This window comes from Macaca mulatta, chromosome 11, assembly GCF_049350105.2.
Source record: "Macaca mulatta isolate MMU2019108-1 chromosome 11, T2T-MMU8v2.0, whole genome shotgun sequence".
In the NCBI taxonomy this organism is placed as follows: Eukaryota; Metazoa; Chordata; class Mammalia; order Primates; family Cercopithecidae; genus Macaca; species Macaca mulatta.
The window spans coordinates 17,959,758-17,987,708 of record NC_133416.1 but is presented as its reverse complement, the minus strand read 5'-3'; the positions used below and the strand labels follow the sequence as shown (position 1 = coordinate 17,987,708).

The window sequence follows — 27,951 nt, the reverse complement described above, 5'->3', positions numbered from 1 at the left end:
GAAACTGATTCTCTTATGTAGACTTAGCAAGTCCTCTTAAAGTTGGCCCAGGGATCCAGGTTGATTCACTAAAACTAGAAAATACGATTGGTTACTGGTTGAAGCCACAGTCATGTGCAGACCAATGAGTTCTTGTAAAATGACAAGTCCTAGAGGCAGATTTGATTGATATTTGTAATGACTGACTGCCAAAGTGACCTGTCGTCACACACCACCAAAGTATCATGAAACTGCTGGCAACCTAAAATTCCTAATGGGATGGTCGGTTCAACATCCTAGGGAAGGCATCATTATTGGTGCATGTCTTTTTGTGGATGTTTATTGATGATACAATATTGAGAATTATTGGCAACTGTTTTGAGGGCTTTCTATCCTTGCACATGACATCTTGGATTAATTTATATGATACTGGACTCACTGGTAGTTTGGTTTCTTTCCATAGAGGCAGAACCTACCCTCCATGACACAGGAGTCATTCAGAGGCATTCTAAAGAGGCCTTTATTACAGATAAATTGCACTGCAGGTTAGTCCAACCTATTTTGGCCCTAGCTTTAACAACGGCATTCTGATTCAAACATGCTCTGAAAAATCTGTGTGCCAAAGTTGTGTTTTTCTGTAAAGGAGAATGACTATGGCTTCTATATATATCAAAATGAATGCTGTGAAGAAACATAAAACAACTAGAATGAAAGTTCTGTAAACACACACACACACACACACACACACACACACACACACACACACAACCTGCAATTCAGGTACTACTAAAGCAAGATATTATTTCACTTCTCTGAAAGGTGAAACTTGTTCAGATTAAATATTAACTGGCATACTATGTTCTGAGGTCCGCAATTTCAATTCATTCAACAGTATCTGTTAAGCAGTTATATGTGTTCAGGCATTGTGTTATACAAAATGGAAAGGGCTTATACACACAATAACATGATTAGTAGAACAGATCTTTTGACCAAAGGATAAAAACCAACATTGTTTTCAAGAAAATAAGAAAGGCATTTCATATACAGATTGTCTTGTCTACAGAGAGGAATAACATAGAAACAATATTCCATTTGATATTTAAAATACCAATAAGAAAAAGCTTATTAATTCTAAGGGTTATATTAACTAGAAATAATTTCCATGAAAACTAACCTTTCCTTCTTGTAAAGTTTAAAGAAATTTTCCAAGCTGGTTTACATAGTCCATTCTGTTATCAGGGAGACATGGAGACTCCAAACATTTTGATAAGTTTGGGAAACTATCATGGTTTTAACTCACAGTCCTATGTAGGTACAATTGTACCAGTTCATGACTTTGACTTATATTCCTGAGGCACCATAGACCATGATGTCATATAGAAATTTCAGTGAAGTGTCCAATAGGCCCACTAAATGCTACTTTGATAAGACCACCTCTGAACTTAAATTTTAAGGGAGACTGAAAAACCAAATGAGTTGGAGAAAGCTGCTAGGATCTGAGAAACACTTAACAGCTTCCTGTAATAGTAAAGCTTGGAAAAAGGAAGACGTTGGGAATGTGAGCACAGTTTTCAGGTAATTACAGTTACCTGGAAATGAGTTTTTGAACGATCCTTTACACTCACAGAGGGCAGAGTCAGAGATAATGGTTAGAATTGGTACACAGGCAACTTTTTTCTTAATAGAAAGATTATGCAAAGTTGGAAGTTGGTGCTCTCCACATTCATAGAATTTAAGTATAGACCACAAGGGAGGAAGAACAGATTGCCTTCAGTGCAGGAAAGATAAGAGGCTACCCTTGATCCTCAACTGGAGCACTAGCGCCCCCTTGAGGGTGTTTGGAAGTTTGGAGGAATGTTTTTATTAGTCACAACAGAGGGAATTAGCTAGCTGTTCTTTTGTGGTCAGGACTTAGAAATGCTAGCTGTCCTGGAATTATTAAGAGGACACCAAATGAAAAATTGTCCCATGTCCCACAACCCACATGACTTCCAAATGTCACACCAGAGAAAATCCACAATGTGTAAATTGCAAGTACTTCACTACATAGTATTGGAAGTTTTTAAAAAGGAATTAAGTAAAATAATTTAGAAGAAAGTTGTCATGAAAAGGCATATTTAAATGAAAATAAGATAATATTTAAAATTATAAATTATTCAATAATATAATTTTGACTTCCATAGTGTCGAATCAATACATCACATATTTCCAAATTACCTGTACAATTTTAAAGTATTTCAGCACAAAAACTTAGTTTTTGTCATGGCAAATATGAGACAAAGAAATTTAAGACTCAGTGACTTATGCATTGAGTTCTGGAGAAATGCAATTACTGGGTAAATTGAAGAAAGACCGTATGTTTTGCTTTTTAGATTTTCTGAAAGTTTTCTCAAAGTACATCACTGTCAACAATGCCACCCATGGTATTTAAGCTACTAATAAAACAACCGTGAATTAGTCTTTACTTACAGCTGCTAATATGAACACATGTAATAACAGAGATGAGACTGCTATGGACAGATTCAGACACAAAAATTAGCAGACATCTTAAAAAATGATGTTACTAAATTGCATTAACTATATGGAAAACACTTTTATTACCATTTGATAGACTTAACTTTTGAAATACGGAAATTATAAAATCTCTGCTGTGAAAATTACATATTGAAATTATGCATTTAATTTTGGGTTGCCACTCTTTCAGTCATACTGCCTCTAAAGGTCTACCACACAACTTTGTGTCAATCTATCCTCCATTGTCTGTGGCAGATTTTAGGATACTGTCTTCAAGTTTCCCTGTAAGTATCAGAAACTAAACGTATACCGCAATAAATGGTCAATTTTTGAATGTAGAAGATGTGTTTTGTGTTACACAGTCACTTTCCAGTTGTATGTCATACTATAAAGAATTATTTTGACATTACACTACACAAAAAGATCCAGTTCATTTGCAAGAATGTTAAAGTATCTGTTTTTCCTCATCCACAGCCTATTATTTTTCTTGGCAGATTATCTTACAGAATGAATTTGGAAGTATTCCTTCCTATTCAACTTTTTTGAAGAGTTTGAGCAGGATTGGCATTAGTTCTTTAAGTGTTTGGTGAAATTCACGGATCAAACCATCAGGACCTGGGCTTTCTTTGGTAGGAGACTTTATTATGACTTTCATCTCATTGCTCATTATCGGTTCGTTAAGATTTTCTCTTTCTTAATGGTTCAGTCTCATTAGGTATGCTCAGGAGTTTATTCATTTCTTCTAGTTTTCCAATTTGTTGGTTTATAGTTGTTCATAGTAGCCTCTAATGATTCTTTGTATTTATGAGGTCTCTTGTTATGTCTACTTTTTTGTTTCTGATTTTATTTCTTTGGGTCTTCTCTCTTTTTTTCTCAATCTAGCCAAAGGTTTGTTGATTTTATCTTTTTAAATAACCAACTTTTTGTTATGTTGATCTTCTGTATTTATTTTTAGTCTCAATTTCATTTATCTGCTCTGACCTTTATATTTCTTTCCTTCTACTAATTTAGTGTTTGGTTTGCTTTTGCTTTCCTAGTTCCTTGAGGTGCATCATTAGGTTGTGCATTTGAACTTTTTACTTTTTTATATTAAGGGCATTTATTGCTAGAAACTTCCCTCATGCTATGGCTTTTGCTATATCCCACAGATTTTGGTATGTTGTATTTTCATTTTCATTTGTCTGAAGAATTTTAAAAATTATTTTCTTAATTTCTTCATTGACTCATTTGTTGTTCAGGAACATGTTCAATTCCCATGTGTTTGTGTATTTTTTGAGGTTTCTCTTGTTATCACTTTCTGGTCTTATTCCATTGTGGTCAGAAAAGATACTTGATATTATTTCTACGTTTTGAATTTGTTGGGACTTGTTTTGTGTCCTAAGATATGATATATTCTAGAGAATGTTCCATGTGCAGTTAAAACAATGTATATTCTCTAGCAGTTGGGCAAAATGTTCTTTAAATGTCTATTAGGACTATCAGGTCTCATGTGTAGTTTAACTCTGTTGTTTCTTCATTGATATTCTGTTGGATGATCTATATGTTACTGAGAGTGGGGTGGTGAAGTCCCCTACTATCATTGTAATCAAGTCTATCTGTTCCTTTAGATCAATTAATGTTTACTTTATATACTTAGAAGCTCCAGTGTTGGGTGTGTAGATATTTATAATTGTTATATCCTCTTGCTAAACTGATCTCTTTATCATATAGTAACCCTCTTTGTCTGTTTTTACAATTTTAGATTTGTGGCCTGTTTTATCTAACGTAAGCATAGCTACATCTGCCTTTTTGCTTGTTTGTTTTCCAGTTGCATGGAATATCTTTCTCCACCCCTTCACTTTCAGTCCCTGTGTGTCTTTACAGGTGAAGTGGGTTTATTAAAGGCAACATATAGTTGGGTCTTATTTTTTTATCCATTCATCCACACTGTGACTTTTAATTGAGAATTGAGGCCATTTACATCCAGTGTTATTACTGCTAAGTACAGATTTACTACTGCCATTTTGTTGCCTGTTTTTTTGTTTTGAGAATCGTCTCTTCCTTTCATTCTTTGTGGTTAAGTGATTATTAAGTGCTATGTATTAATTTGTTGTTTTTTATTTTTAATTCACTGATTATATGATTTTGTGCTGTGCTTACCACGAGGCTTATAAAAAATCTTATACATATAACAAGTTTATTTATTTATTTGTTTATTTTTAAGATGGGGGTCTTGCTCTGTCACACAGGCTGGAGTGCAGCAGTGTTATAATCACAGCTCACTGCAGCCTCAACCTCCGGCCTAAAGTGATCCTCCTGCCTCAGCCTCCCAAGTAGCTGGGACCACAGGCATGTGTCACCATACTCAGCTTTTTTTTTTTTTTTTTTTTTTTTTTTTTTAGTAGAGATGAGGTCTTGAATTCTTGGGCTCAAGCGATTCACCAACCTTGACCTCCCAAAGTGCTGGATTACAGGCATGAGCCACCATGCCTGGCCATAACAAGTTACTTTAAAGAGATGACAACTTATCTTAGATCACGAGCAAAAGAATAGAAAAAAGCAAAACCACCACACCCCAAAATTTACCTTTTAACTTCATTTCTCTCCACCCCCCAGTTTTGACTTTGTTGCCTCAATTTACATGCTTTACATTACCTGTCTCTTAACAGGTTGCTGTAGCTATTATTGTTTTTAAAAGATTTGTCTTTTGGGCTTTATACCAGAGTTATGGATGGATTGTACACCTCAATTACAGTAATAGAACATCGTGGGTTGGTCCATGTATTTAATTTTCCCAAAGGTCTAATACCTTGAAAAGTTTTCTTTTTACATGTGTCCTTTTCTCTTAGATTGAATAACTCTCTTGCATTTATTGTACGACAGGTCTAGTAGTGGTGAATTCTTTCATCTTTTGTTTTTCTGAGAAATACTTTATCTTTCCTTCATATTTGAAGGACAATTTTGCTGGATACATTATTCTTGGATGGCAGTTTTTTCTTTGAGCACTGTGAAAATGTTCTTCCTCATAGCGTGTACAGTTTGTTGCCAGATGAATTGCAGCTTGTTACCTGTTATTTGCTCCTTTTCTCTTGATACTTTCAGGATCTTCTCTTTGTTCTTGACCTTTGAGAGTTTTATTATTATCTGCTTTGGGATGATCTTATTTGAGTGGTATCTGTTTGGTATTCTCAGACCCTCCTGAACCTGGCTAATTATATCTTTCTCAAGTTTTGGAATGTTTTCTATTATTATTTTTTGAGTAAACTTCCTTGCTCAGCTCCCCCTTGAATACTAATAATTCTTATGTTTGACCTTTTAAGGTTTTTTGTTGTTGTTGTTGAGATGGAGTCTGGCTCTGTCGCCCAGGCTGGAGTGCAGTGGCATGATCTCAGCTCACTGCAAGCTCCACCTCCCGGGTTCATGCCATTCTCCTGCCTCAGCCTCCTGAGTAGCTGGGACTACAGGCTCAGCCACTATGCCAGGCGAATTTTTTTTTTTGTATTTTTAGTAGAGACAGGGTTTCACCGTGTTAGCCAGGATGGTCTCGATCTCCTGACCTCGTAATCCGCCCACCTCGGCCTCCCAAAGTGCTGGGATACAGGCATGAGCCACCTCGCCCGGCCTTTTTTATATGTCTTACAGGCAGACTTCGCTTACTTTCAGTCTTATTTTTCTTTTTGCTCCTCTAATGGTGTGTTTTCAAATAGGCTTTGAGCTCCCTGAATCATTCCTCTCCTTTGTCCATTCTGCTGTGATGAGTTTTTCAGTTCAGCAAACATATTTCCCAGTACGAAGATTTTGTTTGATTTAAAAATTTCTCTGATAAATTTCTGAATTGCTTTTCTGTTTTTTCCTGGACATCACTGATTTTCCTTAAACTGGATTTTGAATTCTTGTTCAGAGAGCTCACAAATCACCATCTTGTTAGGGTCAGTCATTGGATTTTCGCTTTGTCCTTTTCTGGGAGGGGGGTCACAGTTACCTGTTGTTGTTTCTTATGGGCATAGATCTATGTCTTTGCATTAAAGAATTAACTAGTCCACTTTCCTATGTCTGCCTTGCCTTGTTTTGTCTTTATTGGCTATATTTGCTTTGCAAATCTTCACCACTAGATCACTGCCTACATGTCAGCTCTAGGTAGCACCTTAAATCCAGATTTGCCTTGGCTCTGCCTGTCCTGAGAAGGAAAGGTCTTAAAGGAATTATCCTGGCAGTGTGTCAAAGTTGGCTGGGGGGCTCATGCCCAAGGGACCTGTGAAATAAACCTACAGTATGGTGCTGTGGAACAGCCACTCTGATTTGGTGTCTCCTTTGGCCAAGTTACAGAGCAGAGTTGCTGGGACTGGGAATGGTAGTTCCACCTCACCTCTTTGTTTCTGCCTATCCTCAAGCTATTTCTCCCTTCGGGCAGTCACAATGCTTCCTGTGGCTTAAGGCAAGGACAGATAATCCTGCCAGGGGAACACAACATAGTGGGGAAACTAGTTGACTACCTCAACCTCACTTTTTCTAGTGTAGAAACATGAGTTGGCAGAAGATTTTCTGCACACTTGTTGCCAGGCAGAATCGCGGGGGAGGTGTCATGAATGTGGAAGCCTGATTCTCCTACCATCTGCTCAGAGTTTTGTCACTTCTCTATGGCTCTGGAATCTGTTTCATTCTCGTATTTGAGTTCTGGGTTGTTTCTGGCGAAAAACTCAGAGCTGTATATTTGCTTTTGGTTTTCCGTTGGGTAGAGGGGAGTGAAGCCAGCTTGCTTCTATGCTGCCATTTATAAACTTTTGGGGTGTTGTCCCTACTTTAATTAAAATTATTTCCATCTTTCTCTCATTATATGACAATATAGCTCATCTTTGAGTACTTATCTTAACTCTAGTTTTTATTCTAGGATCTACCTGTATCTATGCTTGTTTAGTTATTTGTTATTAATTAATTTATGTTAAATTGTTCATTTCTTAGCTTATTTTTATACTTCTTATATAAAAGACTAGTAATCTTTTTATTTCTTGTAAACCTCAACTTATTCATTTTAATTATATTCAGGCATCAGGTAATTTCATTATGTCTTTTAGAGTAGTTGTGTCTGAACATATACATAGGGAATCCATATTATTTTATTATAAATTAGTTTCTTTTTGTCTTAATTTTATACTAGAGTTAGGAAACTATATAAAATTTAAAAAATCAATATGTAGATTTTAAAATCCATTACTATTTAAGATAATAAAGAGGGTATTACATAATATTACGTAATATTAATATGAAAATAAAATGTTGTCTTATAGGGTTGTGAACACTGCATTAGATAATCTCTAATGTGCTTCCATCTCCAAAATCCTATGACTACCTGGTTTCTTTAACCTTACCAAGAATAGTGAACACCACTGTTTCCCAGAACAGTATGTATCCCACTCACAGAAACTTGTACCAAGTTGAACATACTCTTTTGCTAGTACAAATGTCCATTTTCTACTCATAAAAAATTAGCCATTTTTCTGTTATTATTTCATTGAATTGAGGAGGTCTTGCTGAATCAAATGATGCAAACATTAGTTATCCCAACATGATTATTTCACACCCATCTCTGTGTCCTCTTCTTACCTAGCTTGACAAGGCGGAGCATGGAGGTATTGCTTCCTCTTTCAGTACAAGCGGTTACTGAGAGGTTGTAGATGTCGCCTGGAGGCAAGCTGAGAATTGCAGTCATGACATTGCGTGTTACCTGCAAGATCATCAAAATCGAGGGTTTAAACTTTTAGTGAATGAGTCAGTGCACCACCCCAAAAAACTAAAGGACTATAGCAGACACATTCCCTCTCTGTTCTATGCTGCACTCTGCAATTTATTATATTATAGATACATTATATCTTCTGAAAATTTTATAAATTCCTCAGTTGGGCCCAATGCAAGGTAGCCTTAACAATGCATTATATACATCAGAACAATTTTGTGATTAATTCCCTTATTTGGAATGGGTCTCATTCTGACATTTTCTCATGTATTCATAACAGGTTTTAGAAAAGAAAATTACTGAGTTGCTACTGATACGTACATTCTAAGAAATTTAAAAGAAACCTACCCATATCTGTAGACGTGTGGCTTCCTACCTAAGGGCCATTGTTATTTCCCATCTTCTCCTACAGCTAGAGGGGACGATGTGACCTAGCTCTGATCAGTGGATTTTAAGTAGAAGCCACATGGACAACTTATAGTTCAGTTCATATCCTGTAAGTGCTGGGCTCCCACATCCTCCCTTTTCTTTTCCCCTTCCTGCAGGCTGGAACATGGAGGTAATGATGATGAAGGTTTATCTCTAGAGACAAGGACTGTGCAATGTGGCAGATGGAACAACAAAACAGAATTTGCCTCCCTGGACGACCCCTTAAAGCAGAAGTTCCCGGTTAGTCCTGTGCTTTAATGGGAGAGGTATAAACTTCTATTTTGTTTGAGCCACTCTCCTTTTGTTTGTTTCTTTATTACAGTAGTTTAGTCTGTACCCTAATCAATAAACATCAAAAAGCATATTTTGGAGAAAAGAAGTCAGTAGTCCCAAAGTCCCCAAATCTTTAGGTGTTGGTGATATATGGGAAAAATGGGAAATATGTTAATTGTAGTTTTCTTGAAAATGTTTGGCATCCTGAAGAAAAAGCTGAAATCACAATTCTAAATATAAATGAAATCAATAGTTGCAGTTCTTACAGCTCACTGTTAAAGATTAAATGGTAAGCTCTATGAAAGGAAGAATTTAATTTTTGTTCACTGTCTTATCTCCAGAGCCTAAAACAGACAACTGGCATGCAAACATTTGATGCGTCAATAAATGATTGCTTAGTGGTTTTCAATAGTTCATAAAACTAAATTTACAGACACCCAATACTAGCATTCAAAGAAACATACACTCTTTTTAATTTTCTTTTTTCCTTCTGCAACAACCATCCAGTGAAGCATTCTAGAATGGGACAAGTCCGTTGTATCATCCCCATATGTCCAACTGATATATAACAGACTGTTGAAATATTCCACAGAAGTGATTTCTGGAGCCACTGGGGCTACAAGGGAGAAACAAGGCACAATTTAGTATAATAGATAAATAAATTACTTACTAGTAGAGCATGAAATCCTACATAGAGTCAACTTAGCGAATTAGAATTCACAGCACACGATAGTCTTGGTAACTTCAGGACCTCTCATTAACAGTGAAGGGTGGTGATACAGGATGGGCACTTGTTTTATGGGATCCCACATCTTGTAAATCTAAGATACAAGACACCCAGACCCATCTGTACCTGAGGATATCAAAGTCTTTTATATAAATTTCACCATTACAAAATTCCTAAAAAGTTCACTTATTTGGGTATATTTGTTACATCAACCAATTCATATTAATAGGCATCAGTGGAGTTATTATTCAAGTAGGATTAAATAACTTAGAGTCCTGTAAACTAAGTCTCTTTCATTTACTTGCAGCAAAGACGTTTATGGGAATAAAGAACAGTAGGATACAAGGGTAGAAAGATAGAAGATCATAGTACTACAAGTAGGATAGAAGACAAATGTTATTTCCATAAAATAACAAGACAGTATTTACAGTGTTGTAGCCCAGTGCTTTGCACAAAACAGGCTCTTAGTAAATGCTGCTGAGCGAGTAGTGAGAGAGGAAAGAAGGGAAGAACAAGTTTTTTGTTTTTTTTTTAATCATGCCACGAAGCTAACACTAAGCTTGCTACTTTATCATCTTACACATTTAAATTTTCAAAAATTTAAGCAGGGAATGCCTGTAATCCCTGCATTTCAGGAAGTTGACGTGTGTGGATCGCTTGAGTCCGGGAGTTGGTGACCAGTCTGGGCAACATAGCAAAACCCCATCTCTACAAAAAATTAGAAAATTCAACCGGGCATGGTGGCACACCTTGTTGTCCTAGCTACTAGGGAGGCTGAGGGGATAGGACTATTTGAGCCCAGGAGGTCCAGGCTGCAGTGAACCATGAGCCTGCCACTGCATTCCAGCCTGGGTGACAGAGTAAGACCCTGCCTCAAAAAAAAAAATTACTTTTAATTTATTTTATTTTTATTTTTATTTTTGAGGCAGGGTCTCACTCTGTCACGCAAGCGGTAGTGCAGTGGCACAATCTCGGCTCACTGCAGTCTTGACCACCCAGGCTCAAGCATCCCTCCTGCCTCAGTCTACCAAGTAGCTAGGACTACAGGTACAGGCCACCATACCCGGCTAATTTTTGTAATTTTTGTAGAGCCGGGATCTTTCTATGTTGCCTAGGCTGGTCTCGAACTCCTGGGCTCAAGCAATCTGCCCATCTTGGTCTCCCAAAGTGCTGGGATTACAGGCGTGAGCTTCCACGCCCAGCCAAAAAGAAAAAAAAAAAAATTAAAAATTTGCTAACTAGGGAGGAGAATTCATCACAAGCTTTATACTATATAGGCTCTGAAAACATATTTTAATTACTTTTTAAAGTAACTGCTAACTCTGATTATTTTAAAAAACAAATACGCAGTTGAATTTAAATATCATGTGTACGTTGGTTTGAAGACAGTCGGTGTTCCATTCTGAGATACAGCATAATGTCAACTAAAATCTTTGGAAAATTTCTATAAAGAATCATTTCTCCTAATATGATGCTAATACTTACAACAAACATTCATAACTAGCTATGCTTTCAAAAATATTCACTGAAGAATTTGTAATATATAAAGTAAAAATGCATTTCTGTTTCATGTGAAATAGGAGTAGCATTTATATAGTATGCTTAGCAATAAAATCTTGAAAGATAAACAATTCATCTAACAAGTAACAGAAATCTACATCATATTTCAGAATATTCTACTAAAGGAAAATAACCTTGGCTTCCTTATAACCTCCTAATATATTCCAACATATTTCATCATATACAAGAATCTATGCATATATTTCTTCAAAGGATATTTTCTCATGTTCCAATTTTAGTGAGGAAAAGAAATATCTTTAAAATTGCAAACCCAGAAGTATGTATCTTTCCTCTCAACATGTCAGATTTTTATTTCCATGTTGTTGCTTTAAAACCTAGCATATTGCTGGAAGGCCACAAGATGTCACTATTTGTTTATTAATAATTTGGCCCCTCAGCATAATTACTACGATTGAGGGCTAGTCAACTGAATTGCCTAACGAAGATGGTATACTTGAGTTCCTAATAAATCACACCTAATTCAAATATTTTGTTCTTGTTTCCTTTTATACCACACAATTTGGAAAATTAAAGCATAGGAGACTTAAGCATGAGATTCTTATTTGCTTTAAATAAGAAGGTAAAAAACATCACACACACATGCGTTTTTACTTTATATATTACAAATTCTTCAGTGAATAATTATTTTTGAAAGCACAGCTAGTTATGAATGTTTGTTATAAGTATTCGCATTATATGAGGCCTGTTGGGGGGTGGGAGCAAGGGGAGGGAGAGCATTAGGACAAATACGTAATGTATGTGGGGCTTAAAACCTAGATGACAGGTTGATAGGTGCAGCAAACCACCATGGCACATGTATATCTATGTAACAAACCTGCATGTTCTGTACATGCATCCCAGAACTTAAAGTAAAATGTAAAAAAAAGACTAAAAAAAAGCCTACTACAATTTTCAACTGGTTTAAAAAATAAGTATAAACATGATAATAATCTATCATATATATTGTAATAGTGACTTACGTTACATGATTTAATTCTCACACATACTGTGGGATATTTATTATTATTTATTTATTATTATGATACCCATTTTATAGATGTGAGAATTGAGACCATCTCTGTCAATATGCTCAGACAATACCTACAGACTGCTGGTTCAGCATCATTTATTTATTTGACCCAGGAAAAGATAGAAAATCGTCAACATCAATACATTGGAGACAACAGACTGCTTAACAGGTAAGCAGCTTGTTTATTAACCATAGTTTATGAATCCAGGCTTGCTATGTCCATTTAAACTGTTATGAAGTATGCCAAATCCTAGTCAATTTCCCATCTTGAAAGGCATACTTTAAACCGCTCGAACCAGAAAGCCAAATCCTATTAATATTTCATTTCTTTTGCCCCCCTTAAGAGACAGTGCAAAGACTGTCAAGGTGGTATTCAATATATTAAGTCTTGCTCTACTAACCAGTTGTCTCCAAGTAGGCTTTAGAGCCTATTTAGCTGATATTTTAGGGGGTTCTGCCGGTGAGAAAATAGAAGCCCAGAATCATTAAGATAATTTGCTCAAAGTTTGACAGCTAGAAATGAGCAGTCCCAGGTTGAGATGTTACATCTGGGCTTTTTCTAGACAACTGTTGTGGTAAGAAGGAAAGAGCGTTCTCAGAACGTTTATATCAATATAGTTAAATTATAAGAATTATTGATACAGAGAAGTTTAATTATAATTAAATATGTGATTATCAATATAGGTAAATGCCTAACACAGTGCTTGCCAAGTAATTGCTATTTTCTCCTTTTTGGGTATTATTTCACTTTTATGCTCTAATATTACTATTAAAATCTGGAACAAAAAGTGCTCTGGATATTGGCTAGTAGAGAAAAGAGACATGCTTATGGAAGTTAATTGTGTAAGAATTCACAGATCATTGATTTCTTTCCACTGTTTTTCACTGATAAATTTCAACAGCGTTAACTAGATGTCCACTGAGGAAACTGTTTGCCAAATTATTCTTCTAAGCAGTATTTTTCTCTTCTGTTTTCTCAGGACAACTCTAATTACAACCTTGTCGTTTGATAAAAGTTTCTTGAAATGTCTTAGTTCAAACAACAAAGATTAGTGTTTCTTTGATGAATTTCCCCTTTTCATTGCTATCTCTGACTACTGATGATGCAACTACATAATTTAAGGTTTCCGAGGATCTAAGACTAATCGTTTTTTAAGTGCTTAAACTTTGTGCCATGTATTTTGCAAAGTAGCTTATATAATAATGAAGTTGTAATAACAGACAACTGATACTATTATCATCCTCATTTTCTACATTTAAAAAAAACAGGTTTAGAAACATTAACGTGCTCAAGATTATATGTGGTGTGTGGGAGGGTCTATTCAAATCCAGATCTATCTGTCTCTAAACCCTATTTTTTTATTTCCACAATGGACCCTACTGCAGTAAGCCTATGACTTTAAAAATGGCTTAATTAATAAGAAAATGGAGGCACTCTAACAAATATAATAATCATATGGGTAAAATCAATTGACTGTGTAGTGCAAAGCTGATGGCTGTGCCTGCCATATCTCTATTCTAATCAATCCCAGCTGGGGAGTACATAAATTAAGGTCAGTGCCTCAGAATAAAATAAGTCAATGGTGGTAGCTCAGAATAAAAATGGTATTTTGATTTTTAAAGATTATCAACTAAACAAAATAATGAATCATCAGAATCAATATTATCTCCCATGAAACTGATGTTCACCAGTGCTGGGTGAATGACTGGCACTTTCTAGAGATTTGGAACCTTGGTAACTCCTCACAATAATGCTCCCTCCTCATGGAACCATTCCCCACACATGCCTCACCTGTTATGAAGCTGATGGTAGAGCTGTCACAGCAGCTCAATTCTGGATCTCCCCACGTCACCATGGTAACCCGGAAGTTGTAGTACCATGCTGGCAGCAGATTAGCTATTCTCTGAATGAGAAAAGCAAGCAAGGAGACAAAAGACTGTGGGAGAAAGTACTATTTTTGGAGTAGAGTTACTTTCATAAAAAATTAATACGTAATTTTAATTTTCCTTTATATTGTCTTTTTGTATTTCCTAAATTTACTATAATAAAATATTCTTTCTAGAATGAAATGAGATATAATGTAAAATACAAAAATATAAATTTTAAAAAGTGATTTAAAGATATACAGCCAAAGATTTCCAATATTTGTTTCATTTTGCAATTTCGTAATATTACACAGGTGAAATAGTGCTTATTTATAAGTGACTGTACATACATTTCTCCCTATTTCTAAAACAAGTAACCTCTCACAACTCGGTGTTTTTTCAAGGTAAACCATGAACAGGAGTCCTTCAGAGTCTTCAACTGGGTAGAGAGCAATTGTGTACTTTGTGAATGGGTAATCTACACTTTTCAAAATTATCTCAATTTCAGAAAGAGCAATTTTTACCCGTTTTCTTAAAAACCATCCTCTAAAAGCCTGACATTAGAGGTACTTAATTGATCTGTGGATGCCACGAAGAGGCATCATTAAAATTAGGCAGTGTCAAACTAACTATTGAATACTAAAGGGAAATCTCCTTGTGTTCCTCCCCAGGATCTGGGAGAAGCAAAAAGCACTTGATTGCTCTATTCTGTGCTTAGGAAAAAATGTTGATTAACAAATATATTCAATTAGAGATGACTGCTAGCTTCACACAATTATCTCTTTCCCTCCCTCTCAAAACAAAAGAGAATCTCAAAACCTAAAAGCAAAAACAACGAAAAAACCTTGAAAATAGCCATACCTATCTGATATGGTTTGGCTGTATCCCCACCCAAATCTCATCTTGAATTCCCACGTGTTGTGGGAGGGAGCTGGTGGGAGGTAACTGAATCATGGGGGCAGGTCTTTCCCGTGCTGTTATGATGATAGTGAGTAAGTCTCATTAGATCCGATGGTTATTATAAGGGGGCGTTTTCCTGCACAAGCTCTCTTGCTTGGTACCATCCATGTAAGACATGACTTGCTCCTCTTTGCCTTCTGCCATGATTGTGGGGCTTCCCCAGCCACGTGGAACTGTAAGTCCTATTAAACCTCCTTCTTTTGTAAATTGCCCAGTCTTGTGTATGTCTTTGTCAGCAGCATGAAAATGAACTAATACAGTAAACTGGTACTGAGAGTGGGGTGCTGCTGAGAAGATACCTAAAAATGTGGAAGTGACTTTGGAACTGGGTAACAGGCAGAGGTTGGAATAGTCTGGAGGGCTCAGAAGACAGGAAAATGTGGGAAAGTTTGGAACTCCCTAGAGACTTGTTGAATGGCTTAGACCAAAATGCTGATAATGATATGGACAATGAAATTTAGGCTGAGGTGGTCTCAGATGGGGATGAAGAACTTGTTGGGAACTGGAGCAAAGGTGATTCTTGTTATGTTTTAGCAAAGAGACTGGCAGCATTTTGTGCCTCCCTTAGGGATTTTGGAACTTTGAACTTAAGAGAGATGATTTAGGGTATCTGGCAGAATAAATTTCTAAGCAGCAAAGCATTCAAGAGGTGACTTGGTGCTGTTAAAGGCATTCAGTTTTAAAAGGTAAACAGAGCATAAAAGTTTGGAAAATTTGCAACTTGACAATGTGATAGAAAAGAAAATCCCATTTTCTGAGGAGAAATTCAAGTTGGCTGCAGAAATTTGAATAAATAATGAGGAGCTGAATGTTAATCCCCAAGACAATGGGGAAAATGTCTCCAGGTCAGGTTAGAGGTCTTCATGGAAGCCCCTCCCATCACAGGCCTGGAGGTCTAGGAAGAAAAAGTGGTTTCGTGGCCCAGGCCCAGGGTCCCTGTGCTGTGTGCAGCCTAGAGACTTGGTGCCCTGCATCCTAGCCATGGGTGAAAGGGGCCAACGTAGAGATCAGGTGGTGGCTTCAGAGGGTGCAAGCCCCAAGCCTTGGTAGCTTCCATGTGGTGTTGAGACTGTGAGTGCACAGGAGTCAAGAATTGAGGTTTGGGAACCTCCAGTTAGATTTCAGAAAATGTATGGAAACACTATGGATGCCCAGGCAAAAGTTTGCTGCAGCAGGGCAGGGCCCTCATGGAGAACCTCTGCTAGGGCAACGTAGAAGGGAAACGTGGGGCCAGAGACCCCACACAGAGTCCCTACTGGGGTACTGCCTAGTAGAGCTGTGAGAAGAGGGCCGCCACCCTCCAGACCCCAGAATGGTAGACCCACTGACAGCTTGCACTGTGCACCTGGAAAAGCTGCAGACACTCGATGCCAGCCTGTGAATGCAGCCAGGAGTGGGGATATATGCTGCAAAGCCACAGGAGTGGAACTGCCCAAGACCATGGGAACCCACCTCTTGCATCAGCATGACCTGGATGTGAGACATGGAGTCAAAGGAGATCATTTTGGAGCTTTGAGATTTGACTGTCCCACTGGATTTTGGAGTTGCATAGGGCCTGTAGCCTCTTTGTTTTGGTCAATGTTTCCCATTTGGAACAGCTGTATCAATGCCTGTACCCCTGAATGTATCTAGGAAGTAACTAACTTGGTTTTGATTTTACTGACTCATGAGCAGAAGGGACTTGCCTTGTCTCAGATGAGACTTTTGACTGTGCACTTTTGAGTTAATTAGTTAAGACTTTTCAGGACTGTTGGGAAGGCATGGTTGGTTGTGAAATGTGAGGACATGAGATTTGGGAGGGGCAAGGGGAAGAATACTATGGTTTGGTTGTGCTCCCACCCAAATCTTATCTTGAATTCCCACATATTGTGGGAGGGACCTTGTGGGAAGTAACTGAATCATGGGGGCATGTCTTTCCCATGCCATTGTTGTGATAGTGAGTAAGTCTCATGAGATCTGATGGTTATTATAAGACGGAGTTTTCCTGCACAAGCTCTCTTTGCTTGCTGCCATCTATATAAGACGTGACTTGCCGTTCCCTGCCTTCTGTCGTGATTGTGAGGCTTCCCCAGCCACGTGGAACTGTAAGTCCAATTAAACTTCTTTCTTTTGTAATTGCTCAGTCGTGAGTGTTTCTTTATCAGCAATGTGAAAATGAACTAACACACTATGTATATTTACAAAATAATCAAATTTATAGATAATTTTTTAAAGATACATTTGGTACATAAAGGCTTGCCTGTTCCCATAGGAAAGAGTGACAGTTGGTTAAGGGAAGATTACCACAGATGCAGTTAAGGAGACAGTTGCTGCTATTTCATAGTAGGTTGTCCACTCCGATGTCATTGTAGCAGGGTTGAAATAAAACATTTCAACCACGTATTTTCTGAACACGCCTAAATAAGGTCTGGTCCAGCTCAGAACCACTGCCGTAGGACCCAAGGGATAGAGCATTAAATCCTTTATTCCTGTGGGAACTAAAAAGAAGAGAGGAAGGGGGTAGAAAAATAAAGTTAAGAAGGAATGTTTACTGTCTTAGCAATGGCCTCAAACTTCTACTTAATGACCCAAATTTTCACTCTTCTGATACAATCCCTTCCTCCCTCCCTCCCTTCCTTCCTTCCTTCCTCGCTTCCTTGCTTCCTCCTCTTCCTTCCTGACTCTCCCTGCCCTCCCCCTCCCTCCCTTCCTCCTTTCGTCTTTCAATCTTCCCTCCTTCCTTCCTTCTTTCTCTTTCCTTCTTTCTTTCCTTCTTTCTTTCTTTCTTTCTTTCTTTCTTTCTTTCTTTCTTTCTTTCTTTCTTTCTTTCTTTCTTTCTTTCTCTTTCTTTTCTTTCTTTCTTTTTCTTTCTTTCTCTCTCTCTCTCTTTCTTTCTTTCCTATTTTCTTACTCTTTTTTTTTTTTTTTTTGAGACAGGGTCTGCTGTGTTACCAAGGCTGGATTAAAACTTCTGGGCTCGGCTAGGTGTGGTGGCTCATGCCTGTAATCCCAGCACTTTGGGAGGCCAAGACGGGCAGATCGCGAGGTCAGGAGATCGAGCCCATCCTGGCTAACATGGTGAAACCCCGTCTCTTCTAAAAATTCAAGAAATTAGCCAGGTGTGGTGGCACGTGCCTGTGGTCCCAGCTGCTCAGGAGGCTGAGGCCGGAGAATCGCTTGAACCTGGGAGGCGGAAGTTGCAGTGAGCTGAGATCGCACTACTGCATTCCAACCTGGGTGACATAGTGAGACTTTGTCTCAAAAACAACAACAACAACAACAACAACAAACAACTTCTGGGCTCAAGCAGTCCTCCCACCTCAGCCTCCCAAGTAGCTGGAACTTTAGGTGTGTGCCACGGCACACAGCTTTACTCTTGTTGTGTAATCATTGAAAACTAAAGTATGTTTGGCTCTGAGTTTTTCCACAAGTAATAAATATTAAGAATGTTTTCCAAGTATACAATTCTAGCTGTGTATTACTCTGACGGTAGCATATTGGATGAACTAAGATAGGCTTTCCAAATACGACGATAATGATTTGAGCTTGCATATTGCACCCCTCCAGTTAGTACCCTTATATATAGGTCACTCATTCTTCTTTTGGCCAGCAACTTACCAATAGCAAATGTCACAGGATCTGAAGGTGGTCCAATCAAAGGGCCTTTCCTTAGGTATATTACCACCTGGTACTGGGCACCAGGAACCAGATTTTCAATAACAGGTTTGCTTGAGTTCACCTTTAAACCAAACACCCGATAAGATTTATTTAGAGCTGGGCTTTCAGAATGTTACACAGAGGCTGAAATAATATTCAGAGACTCTTTTTGGAATCACAGATGACTTTGAAATCCAGAAGACTTTACTGAAGCTGTCAGATTCCAAAATTAGGATGATTTATAGTTTATGTGAACTTTGAAGGGAACCTAGAAGATTGAAATTTTTTCTATTCTGAGCCCTGTGAACTGCTTTATACCCATCAATGTCAATTGTAACTATGCACACTAGAGACACATCAGCCTCTAACCATAATCAAATCAGCAATACCATGAGGATAGTTTGACATTCTAAATTGTAGTGTCAGCTGATTACATGCAAATATCAGTACAGAAATGTCTTTAGTCTCTTGTCATTTAGAAGCATATAATATCTAATTATAGAAATGGAAATGACCGCCGGGCACAGTTACTCATGCGTGTAATCCCAGCACTTTGGGAGGCCAAGGCAGGCGGATCATTTGAAGTCAGGAGTTCAAGACCAGCCTGACGAACATGGTGAAACCCTGTCTCTACTAAAATAAAAAGAAAATTAGCCGGGCATGGTGGCGGGTGCCTGTAATCTCAGCTACTCAGGAGACTGGGGTAGGAGAATTGCTTGAACCCAGGAGGCGGAGGTTGCAGTGAGCCAAGATTGTGCCACTGCACTCCAGCCTGGGAAACAGAGTGAAACAAGCTCTCAAAAAAAAAAAAAAAAAAAAAAAAAGGAAGAAATGGAAATGACCTTAGAGATGACCTAGTCCAAAGTGCTCATTTAATAAATGTAGTAAAGCCAGAGAATGGCCAAGGTCATATATTTAGATGCAGTGTTGGGACTGGAAGCCTAGTGCTGGGATCTGTAATCTACACTATGGGCAGGTCACTGTGCTAAGCATCGAGATATCCTGGTAAGCACCCTGCCAGGCTGTTGTAGCCCCCTAAAATAATACTGTAGAGGACACTTCTCATTTAGATGAGACTTTCTTTACTGTTCTTTTTTTTTTTTTTTTCTTGAGACGGAGTCTTGCTCTGCCGCCCAGGCTAGAGTGAAGTGGTGCGATCTCAGCTCACTGCAACCTCCACCTCCCAGGTTCAAGCGATTCTCCTGACTCAGGCTCCTGAGTAGCTGTGATTACAGTTGCGCACTACCACGCCCAGCTAATTTTTGTATTTTTAGTGGAGACAGGGTTTCACCATGTCGGCCAGGCTGGTCTTGAACTCTTGACATGAGGTGATCTGCCCATCTGGGCCTCCTAGAGTGCTAGGATTACAGGCGTGAGCCACCACACCTAGCCCTGCTCTTTTAAAAAAAATTTGGATACATAACAAATACCATATAGAGAAAAACAGTGAGAACATATAGATGAATAAAATGCATTTATTAAAGTTGAATGTTGGCACGCACAATAATTGATAATTCAACTAAAAGGTTAAGGTGCTGCTTTGGCCTTCAGTGTCTAATATTTAAGACAGTATTGCTTGGTGGAAAGAACACAGGTTCTTTTTTTGGACTACCTGGAATCAAATCCTGACTCTGCTCATTATTAGCATGGGGGTTTATTTATGCTTTATAATTTATTGAAAATTCTTGCCTTGGTTACTTCGTTGCTAAAATATAGGTAATAAAATTATACACCTCATAGAGTTTGAGAATGTTTAAACCGAGTATCAATAAATACTAACCTTTATTCATCTTATTAACTTTTTGACCTCTAGGATACATAAAATTGTGGAATTGCTCCAAGAAGGAACATGAATTCAATGGAGAACAATGTTGTTTACAGCTTATCTATGCTGTAAGGTGTTTTTTGGAGTCTCATTAAGATTTTAAGGATTAATATAGAACTGGTGATATGATTTGAATTTTAAACCTTTCCACACTGGAAACTGATTATACACAGTAGAAATTATGTAATCTGAATTGGTACAACTTGCTCTACATGTAAGTAAAAGGAGCCGTATACCAAAATTTACTTTCCACTGGCTTGAACAAAATAAGATTACATTGAATTAATAAATTGGCATTTTCATTCTTTCTTTCCTATTTATACTCTTTCATATCAGGGTTTCTTGCACAACTTTTAGATTTTTCATTGTGCTGGAAGCCATATAGGCAGATTTAGTCAACTAGATCTCTTCATCTGATAGAGAATTTCCCTCCCTCCCTTCCTTCCTTCCTTCCTTCCTTCCTTCCTTCCTTCCTTCCTTCCTTCCTTCCTTCCTTCCTTCCTTCCTTCCTTCCTTCCTTCTTGCCTCCCTCCCTATCTCCCTCCCTCCCTTCCTCCTTTTGTCTTTCTCTCTCTTTTCTTTTCTTTTCTTTCTTTCTTTCTTTCTTTCTCTCTTTCTTTCTTTCTCTCTTTCTTTCTTTCTTTCTTTCTTTTCTTTCTTTCTTTCTTTCTTTCTTTCTTTCTTTCTTTCTTTTTTCTTTCTCTTTCTTTCTTTTCTTTCTTTCTCTTTCTTTCTTTTCTTTCTTTCTCTCTCTTTTTCTTTTTTTCTTTCTTTCCTTTCTTCCTCTCTTTCTCTCTTTCTTTCTTCTCTTTTCTTTCTTTTTGAGACAGAGTCTTGCTCTGTCACGCTGTTGCCCAAGCTGGAGTGCAGTGGCACGATCTTGGCTCACTGCAACCTCTGCCTCCTGGGTTCAAGCGATTCTTATGCTTCAGCTACCCAAGTAGCTGGAATTACAGGTGTGCGCCATCATGCTCAGCTTATTTTTGTGTTTCTAGTAGAGACAGGGTTTCATTATGTTGGCCAGGCTGGTCTCAAACTCCTAGTCTCAAGCGCCTCTCCTGTCTTGACCTCCCAAAGTGCTGGGATTATAGGCATGAACTGCCATGCCTGGCCTGATAGAGAATTTTCTAAAGAGACAAACTATGATAAGAAGACGCATATTATCCACAACTAAGCAGTATTATTTTATTTATTTAAAATATACTTTATATGATAAAACATATATGCTTATTGTAAAAATTGCTCACCCAATAAAAGAACAAATGAAGTAAATTGGAAGTCATGTTTGTTCTCCCACAAATCCTGATATTTTGATGTGCATTCTTCTAGGCCTTCTTCTGACATATATACATAAATAATATGCTATTGAACCACATAATGTGTTATATTATCAACATTGCTCCAGGCCGGGTGCAGTGGCTCATGCCTATAATCCCAGCACTTTGGGAGGCCGAGGCGGATAGATCACCTGAGGTTGAGAATTCGAGACCAGCCTGGCCAACATGGTGAAACCCCGACTCTACTAAAAACACAAAAATTAGCGAGGCTTGGTGGCTCACTTCTGTAGTTCCAGCTCCTTGGGAGGCTGAGGCAAGAGAATTGCTTGCAACTGGGAGGTGGAGGTTGCAGTGAGCTGAGATTACGCCACTACACTCGAGCCTGGGTGACAGAGCAAGACTCCATCTCAAGAAACCCCCAAAAAACCAAAAAAATTGCTCCATTTAAACTTAACACATTGTAGACATCTGACTGTAAGTGTAAATGCTGACCTAGCTCATTAATCACCCGTTTTGCCTATTTAGAATGTTTAGAATAATAAAGGACATAAGGAGTATAGATTGTTTCAGGGTGATGTTAAGGTTCCTTTCTTTTGATAATATTTTAGGTAATAGTTGATTCTAACTATTCAAAGGACTATCTGGAATCATAGCTGTTTAAATATGCCATTATAACCGGGCACGGTGGCTCACACCTGTAATCCCACCATTTTGGAAGGCTGAGGTGGGCGGATCATGAGGTCAAGAGATTGAGAACATCCTGATCAACATGGTGAAACCCCGTCTCAACTAAAAATACAAAAATTAGCTGGGCGTGGTGGCATGCACCTGTAGTCCCAGCTAATCGGGAGGCTGAGGCAGGAGAATCGCTTGAACCCAGGAGGCGGAGGTTGCAGTGAGCCAAGATCGTGACTTTGCACTCCACACTCCAGACTGGCAACAGAGCGAGACTCCGTCTCATAAAAAACACCCAAAGAAACAAACAAACAAGAATAAGAAGTAGCTATGGGCACATACATCATATTATTTAAAAAATGACAAAAGGGTAATTGGATTACAGATTACCTGACTTGGTAATAAGTTATAAACACTAGTTTCCATCCTCCCCAATTTCTGAATATTTACTGAGCTGCTAACCTATATGTACACTTCTATGTTTCTCCATGCCTTTTTATTTAGCCTGGACCTCCTTGGGTGTGTGTTGGAGGAGGAAAAGTGGAATGCCTCTGCATTCTGCATGTTAAGTAATGTGTTTTATTTTTTACAAAATAATTCCACACTCCACTCCCCCTTAATTTCCACTCATTTAGCATCCTAATATTTTTCCTGACTGTCTTAGTCCTCATTCCTGAGAATTTAGTTGAGTCCAATGTCTTTCCAATTGGATACCAGTTCTATTCTATTCCTCCTCAACTAAAGGAATAAGGAGAAAAATGTACTAGAGAGCATAGAAGTCAAAATAAGTATATGATAGACAATTTTTTTTTTTTTTTTTTTTTTTTTTTTTTTTTTTTTTTGTGGAAACAGGGTTTCTCTATGTTGCCCAGGCTGTCTTGAACTTCTGAGCTCAAGTCATCTGCCCACCTTAGCTTCCCAAAGTGCTGGGATTACAGGCGTGAGCCACTGCACCTGTATATGATAGACTCTTAAATAATAGGGTTGAACTAGATGATAGTGTAGGTTCCTTTGAGTCTGAGATGGTCTTATTTCCACTTTATGTGATCTTTCCATTGGTGCTTTTCTACACATTTATTTAGTAGCATAATGGACTACAGTGGTATGATATTATACAAATCTCAAAAAGTTCTTGTGGAAATTGAGATGATGCCTAGCATGGTGGTCTCATTTCTGTTCTCCCCTTTAAATATTAGTCTTCTTGCTTATAATGCTGAATAGGACATTTCATGTTCTGTTTTCCTATTTGCATTTTGAGAAGATATTGTAAAAGTACATTTGGACTGGTCTTTTCTGGCTCATTGATAATTTACAATATCTATCTCTTCCTTTAACCTTTGTAATCTTATGTGAAAGATATATAATGTGTACATTAGGTAGGGCAAGGGGAGAAATCTACCTTGAAGCAGTTGAGTTCTAGGTCAAGGTCTGTAGGGGAAAACCTGTTTTTCTGTCAATGTAATGAGTCAGTCATCTTGGGTACACTCAGGAAAGGAAGCTAATAAGTTACACAATGAACTGTGATTACTAGTTAATCAGTTTAGCATATTTATTCCTTAATTTAATTCAACTCAAGGGACGCCTCATTCTCAAGTAAGGGCTTATCTCAGCATTCTATGGCTTTCTAGTGCTTCAAAGAACACGATTCCTGAATTCATCTTATCAATTTACAATTTATCATTGTTTGAATTTCATTAAATGCTTAATTTTCCTGGGAGGAATGGAAACATCCCAAATAGCTCTCATACAGCAAACATCTTTTCTGCACATTACATTTCCAATGTACTCCACATGAATTGATAACTATTTTTTTCCTTTTGCCTTTAGGGAAGAAAATATGTTTGTAAGACACCAAGAACCACCGAATTTGACCGTGTAAAAACATAAGGCCAGAATTTAGAAAAATAGGACTGGGCCCCAGGTTCTCAGGGCATCTGAGAGCAAGGTCCACTTGGCTCCAGTCGCACGGTATTACTAAGGATTGGTCTGGCATGTGCATTCCTTCTGCTAGCCACTCACAGGACTACTGAGTTGCACACTGTCTCTGCCTGCCCCTCGCTCTCCTCTGTGCACAGCTGACATATATTCTTCAAAGCTCTTTTCAGTTGTGACTGCTGATGGGGTAGTTTTTTTACTTTATATTATTTATTTATTTATTTTCGAGACCGAGTCTTGCTTTGTCGCCCAGGCTGGAGTGCAGTGGCGACATCTCAGCTCACTGCAACCCCCACCTCCCAGGTTCAAGCAATTCTCCTGCCTCAGCTTCCCGAGCAGCTGGGATTACAGGCACGTGCCACTACGCCTGGCTAATTTTTGTATTTTTAGTGGAGACGAGGTTTCACCATGTTGGCCAGGCTGGTCTTGAACTCCTGACCTCAGGTGATCCACCCGCCTTGGCCTCCTGAAGTGCTGGGATTACAGACGTGAGCCACCGTGCCCAGCCTACTTTATATTCTTTACATTTTTAAGTTTTTTTTTTTTTTTTAACAAGAATATGTTACTTTTACAGTAAAAATGAAAATTAAAGGAATGGAAAAAAGTAAAACAAACAAACAAAAAACCCTCCAACCCTCTGCTTGGTTGTCTCCTCTGCGATGTTTTCTCCAGCCAGTTTCCAAATCCTCTTTCCCGTTCATCCATGTTACTCATGCTCAGCTCCTTCTTCTGTGAACTCCTCTGGACTCTCATCATTCATTTTAAGCTGAGGCCTTATTCTATACAGTGCAGTCATTATAGGTTCACTTATCTATCGTTCTCACTAGATTATAAGCTCTGCAAGAGCAGGATGTTTAAAAATTTCTAACATCTATCTTAGTACCTGGCACATCATAGGTGCTCAGCAAATTCTTTTGAATAAGGAATGAAAGAGAAAGGAACATGACCCTCCTATGAAGAGAAAGGGAGATGACAGTGCCATGGAAAAGCCATTCCCACTCATTTCTGGCCCCTCTGGCTCTTGGGAACACTCATACAACACACCCATCCCAGCAGACCTCAGCATGGCTTCCTGCAATTGCCTCCTTGGCATTGCCCTGTAAGGCTGTGCTTAGGTGGGACTGGCGAGCCCATCCTCATTTTCTCTCCTTTACCTGAGTGCAGTACTGTTTTTCAAGCCTCTGGCTTTCCTTTTGTTTCTGGCAGGTCAGCGACACCACAGACACAATGGTGCTGTTGTAGTTCTCTTGGGAAGATGTCCAGGACATCAAGGCAGTGGTTGAGCTTAAAACGTGGACACTCACGTGCTGGGGCTTCTCGGTCAGTTCTTCAATCCACTCTCCTGAAGGACCTGCACATTTCAAATTGGAACACAGGGGAGGCTGCACATTGCACTGATTAAGATAAAAGATTCTGGTTTAAAAAAATCATGTTTTCTTTTCGCCCTTACAATGAGATTCAAAGTCAGATTGGTGGTCAGACTGGCAACTCTTCAGGTCCTCTGCCCAGCTGCAACCCTGTACCCCTTGACCTCACCTAAACAGCAGCCTCAGCAATAGCAGCAGAAACGAAAGTGCCACTTCAATCGTCGTGTGCATGTGAGAATATTCTGGTAAATTCTTTACCAGAGAAAATTTACTTCTCTTTTAACAAAGAGTGAGCGTGGCAGGGTGGCATTTCATCAGGGCTTATAATTCCTTTGCTACTAGGATCTTTGGTCTCTAGGAATAATTACTTCGAGATCCAAATCAGCCTAGACTACTATCATGTGAAAACATTTGAATTTGGCAACAGTGAGAACAAAAAGGCAGGCTGTGACTCTATTAGAGAAGAAACACGCAACAGGCTGGCTCCATTAAAGAAGCTGGCTGAAACCTGGGTGATAATTTGAAGAACACAACAGGATCCTTATCATAAAATATCTCCATAGAAGTGCCCATCCTTAGCTTTGTTCTCATATGTTCATAAAGTGGTTCTTAACACAGTGCCTGCCACCTAGTAAGGACTCAAGACATGTTAAGGTGATTATTATCTACGGAAATTCCCTGCTGAAACGCATGTGAAACTTCCATTTATTTGCTTAGGATGCATTTCTCAGCTCCTTAATTTAATACTGTATTCCTAGGCTGAGACCTAGGAGAGGAAAAGGAGCACGTGGCTCTACTGGGGAGGACAGACTAAGGTTCGGTGTAAATGGTGCAAGGGAAATGATAAAAAATGATATTAATTATAGTAAAGAGATATGGAATCTGTTATATATTTATATATTTGTTCCTGGCAGGTCAGTAGCATCACAGACACAAGGATGCTACCGTAGTTCTCTTGGGAAGATGTCTAGGACATCACAATAGTGGTTGAGCTTAAAACACGGATGCTCACATATAAACTGCTTTTCAGCATATAAACTGTTTTTTAGCATATAAACTTCAAGTTTATATGTGTTATGTATTTCCTTCCTTTAACTTATATTTATTTACTTATTTATTTGTTTATTTATTTTGAGATGGAGTGTCACTCTGTCACCCAGGCTGGAGCGCAGCCTTATCTTGGCTCACTGCAACCTCCACCTACTGGGTTCAAGCGATTCTCCTGCCTCAGCCTCCCGCGTAGCTGGGATTACAGGTGCCCACCACCACGCCTGGCTAATATTTGTACTTTTAGTAGAGAGAGGGTTTCACCATTTGGCCAGGCTAGTCTCGAACTCCTGACCTCAGGTGATCCGCCTGCCTTGGCTTCCCAAAGTGCTGGGGTTACAGGTGTGAGCCACCGTGCCTGGCCCCTTTAACTTTTATAACAAGCCAATGAGATAAGTACTTTTATTAAATCTCACTTGTCAGATGCGAAAACTGAGGCAGAGATAGGGTAAGTCGAACTAGGATTCACACACAGGAAGTCTGATTCCAAAATCCATGCTCTCAACCCTGCATGAGACTTCCTGGAGCACTATGAAATAGTAAAAATTTGGAGACAGGATAATTGCACTAAGTTTGGTCCTTATTAATGGTGCAACTTTGGACAAATGAGTTAACGTCTCTGAATCTCAGTCATTGCATCTGTTAAATGGATAAATCATGGAATTTTAGAACAGAGCAGAACTTTAGAGACCCACTGCCTTATTTTGCTGATATGATTTGGCTCTGTCCCCACCCAAATATCATCTCGAATTGTAATCCCCACTTATCGAGGTAGGGACCTGATGGGAGATAATTAGATCATGGAGGCGGTTTCCCCCATGCTGTTCTCAAGATAATGAGAGAGTTCTCACGAGATCTGATGGTTTAAAAGAGGCAGTTTCCCCTGCTCTCTCTCTCTCTGTCCTGCCACCCTGCGAAGAAGGTTCTTGCTTCCCCTTCGCCTTCTGCCATGATTGTAAGTTTCCTGAGACCTCCCTGCCATGCTGAACTGTGAGTCAATTAAACCTCTTTCCTTTATAAATTACTCAGTCTCAAGTAGTACTTTACAGCAGTGTGAAAACGGACTAATACATTTGCTGATGAGGAAACTGAGGCGCAGAGATATAAACAAGCTGCCTGAAGTTACAGAGCTAGTAAGTGC

The 27,951-nt window shown here is 38.6% G+C and overlaps 1 protein-coding gene across 2 annotated transcripts in view; it reads right to left on the bottom strand.

Annotated features, from left to right (window-relative positions):
* PTPRO (protein tyrosine phosphatase receptor type O) overlaps positions 1-27,951 on the bottom strand; it is a 272,230-nt gene that overhangs the window by 64,654 nt on the left and 179,625 nt on the right. For both annotated transcript variants that reach the window (XM_015151204.3, XM_015151205.3), the window contains exons 7-12: positions 25,551-25,747; positions 18,646-18,766; positions 17,332-17,525; positions 14,015-14,126; positions 9,370-9,521; positions 8,074-8,194 (exon numbers count right to left, since the gene is read on the bottom strand). In XM_015151204.3, the coding sequence (XP_015006690.1) occupies positions 8,074-8,194; positions 9,370-9,521; positions 14,015-14,126; positions 17,332-17,525; positions 18,646-18,766; positions 25,551-25,747 (897 nt within the window). The remainder of the gene's footprint in view (positions 1-8,073; positions 8,195-9,369; positions 9,522-14,014; positions 14,127-17,331; positions 17,526-18,645; positions 18,767-25,550; positions 25,748-27,951) is intronic.